The 3,292-nt window shown below is 24.4% G+C and overlaps 1 protein-coding gene across 1 annotated transcript; it reads left to right on the top strand.

Moving 5' to 3' along the window:
* Nucleotides 1-258: 258 nt before the first annotated feature.
* On the top strand, nucleotides 259-2,045 carry LOC126263623 (collagenase 3-like). Its single transcript, XM_049960710.1, has 2 exons — nucleotides 259-1,550; nucleotides 1,925-2,045. Exons 1-2 carry the CDS (start codon nucleotides 259-261, stop codon nucleotides 2,043-2,045), a joined length of 1,413 nt encoding a protein of 470 aa, XP_049816667.1.
* The last annotated feature ends 1,247 nt before the right edge of the window (nucleotides 2,046-3,292 follow it).

Raw genomic sequence — 3,292 nt, 5'->3', positions numbered from 1 at the left:
TCTAAACTTGAACAATTCAACATTGATTTTTATTTACATAATAATCTTAGAATTGGTTATATTAAATATGAAAAAATGTTGTATACGACTTATAGAATTATTATTTATAATTATGATGAAAAGGTATTTCTAAATTTTAAAGAATCAATTACATCATCTGATTGGGAATTTTCTTCAACTATAGATAACCATATTATTGATTTATATTTTAGTGATAAGAATGAGAATATTAAGATTGAATTTTTTAAGTCTATATAAATGAAAACAATAATATTCTTATTGTTGTTTAAAATTATATATGCCAATGATAAGAGTAAAGCAATAAAGTATTTAAGTGATTATGGATATTTAGATATTACAAATGTTAATGATAATACTCATGTTAGTGATGATACATTTAGAGAAGCATTAATGTTATTTCAGTTAACATATAATCTTGAAATAAGTGGTGAATTAAGTGATGATACTTTAAATTTTATGAACATGCCTAGATGTGGTGTAAAAGATGAATTTGGTAGCTATAGAACTAGTTTGTATAAATGGAATAAGCAACATATCAAATGGCATTATAAAGGTGCTAGTAAAAAAGTATTACAATTAACTGATGCAGCATTTAAAATATGGCAAGATAAAATAGATATTCAGTTTAAACATGATAGCAATAATCCTGATATCTTAATTACAAATAAAAGACGTAAACATAAATTTGAAATTGATAAAAGTATACATTGTTCAAAGGATTTAGATGGTAAAGGTAATGTTTTAGGTCATGCATTTTTTCCAGATATGAATAATAATCCTGTAGAAATACATATGGATGATGATGAAATATGGTATTTAGAGATGAATACTAATACACCAAAAGGACAAACAAATCTATTTGAAGTATTAATACATGAGATTGGTCATTCATTAGGTCTACGACATTCAGATGATTATGGTTCAATAATGTATGCATACTATAATGGATCTCATTTAGAATTATCTCAAGATGATATTGATGATATTCAAAGTTTATATGGTAAACAATCAACACAACCAACACAAGTACCAATTAAACCAATTTCATCACCTATACAATCAGAACCTATATCATTATGTCAAACTAAACATATTGATCACATATTATTTATGAATGGGATTTTATATGTTTTTTATCAGAAATGGGTGTGGATAATTCAAAATACAATACCACAATCACAATTAATAACTGATTGGTTAACATTTTTACCAAATGATGTAAACCGTATAGATGGTATATATCAGAGACCTAGTGGTGAACTTGTTATATTTTCCAATAATATGGTATATATGATACATTTACATTCATTACAATTGATATCAGGATATCCAAAACCACTATCTAGTACAGGTTTACGCAATAATTTCAAATTAAATGGCATAGTGAACACTTATTCTGGTAGAACATTTATTTTCTTTAATGACTTTTTCTATGCTGAAATAGATGAATGTAATTTTAAATATAAAGTACATGGTATTATAAGTAGAGAATATTCTGGATTACCAACTGGTATAAATTCAGTATTTAGGTACATTAATGGTATGTTGTACTTTTTTAGAGATGATGCCTTTTATGAATATAATGAATTCACCAAAAAAGTAGTAAAGTATGGTATATATGATTTATCACTATTTGGTATAGATTGTATTAAATCATCTTCGTTAATATCAGAACTAATAATTGTACTAAACAATACAATCCAACAATTAAAACATTTTTCTTCTATATAAATGGAACTATTAACTAGACTTAATAGTGTTAATAAAAATACACCATTGGTGAAATTATGTGACATTGAAGTGGATAAAGTGTATCATATTACAAATGTAGAAATCAAAAATACTAAATTAGGTTTTAAAACATTTATTGAACTTAATAATGAATTTAATATAATACTACCAGATATGCAAAAATGATTGGTTGGGATGATTGTACAGCTATAATTGGTTGTAATATTGTATATAAAGGAATGATGGATAGATCAGATAAAAAGGTACATGTATTAGAATTTAGACAACAATGAATTAGAGTTTTTAAGTGTAATAAATGGATACAACTAAGAAATGTTGTAGATGTAATGAAGATAAAAATATTAATGAATTTCATTTTGATAAATTTGTAAAAGATGGACACCGTAGAGTATGTAACCAGTGTGCATGTTATTATACTAAAAGATATTATGAAGCAAACAAAGATAAATTATTTGAAAAGGTAGCATGTGAATGTGGTAGAATTGTAGCTAGATGTAAACTTAAACAGCATGAAAAATCATTAATTCATTCTGATCTTATAAAAGAAAAAGAATCTATAAATATCTACTAATTCTTATAATATATTTTTTATCAAATTATATAACCATATGTTGTATAGAGTATAATATTCTGAATAATTATTATGTAAGTAAATAGATACATCTAACTGTACCTAGTTATCAAAATAAGGCTAATAAATATCAGTTATGTAATATAAAAAAACACAAAAGAGACAACACATACAAACAACAATTAGTTTACTTTTTATCCCTAATAAATAGATATATCTGTATCTATTTGTAAAAATACAGTTACCAAATATTCTGAATAATAATTACATAAGTAAATAGACAACAAATACAGACAACAAAAATAATAGTTTTCTTCCTTAATAAATAGAGCTATCATAATGGAGATGAAGATGAATGAACTTAGAGCAATAGCTAAAAGCATAAAGATTAAAGGTTACTCTAAAATGCGTAAAAGTGAATTAATGGATTTATTATTTCCACATACAATTGATATTGCTAAGGAATCTAATAAAAGAAAAAGAACACCTAAAAATGAATCTATTGCGAATATAGAAGATAAAGATCCATCAAAAATGAATGTTAATGAACTTAAAACATTAGCTAAACATTTAAATCTTAGTGGATGTTCTAAATTATGTAAAAGTGATTTGTTACAGTTGATTCAAAATACTCAAACACTATTTCCATTTGCTACAGATATATTTGAACATCCTAATGAACGAAAAATTCATGTTTATCATTCAATTGAAAAAGCATTTCAAAATAGATTACAAACATACAATATTGAAAACAACTTAAAAATTAAAGATCCACAACACATTATGACATCAGCAAAACCTATTGTATGTCAGTTAATAAAAGATAATCTTAAAATATACAATGGATTAAAAGTTAATCTAATATTGTACTGTGAATTCAAATTGAATACTACTAATGAAATAAAAGAATTTAGATTCTCAACATACAACTATACAATCACAAATGAA

The sequence above is a fragment of the Schistocerca nitens genome, chromosome 6, assembly GCF_023898315.1.
Source record: "Schistocerca nitens isolate TAMUIC-IGC-003100 chromosome 6, iqSchNite1.1, whole genome shotgun sequence".
NCBI lineage: Eukaryota > Metazoa > Arthropoda > Insecta > Orthoptera > Acrididae > Schistocerca > Schistocerca nitens.
This window is presented reverse-complemented; position numbering and strand designations above follow the sequence as displayed.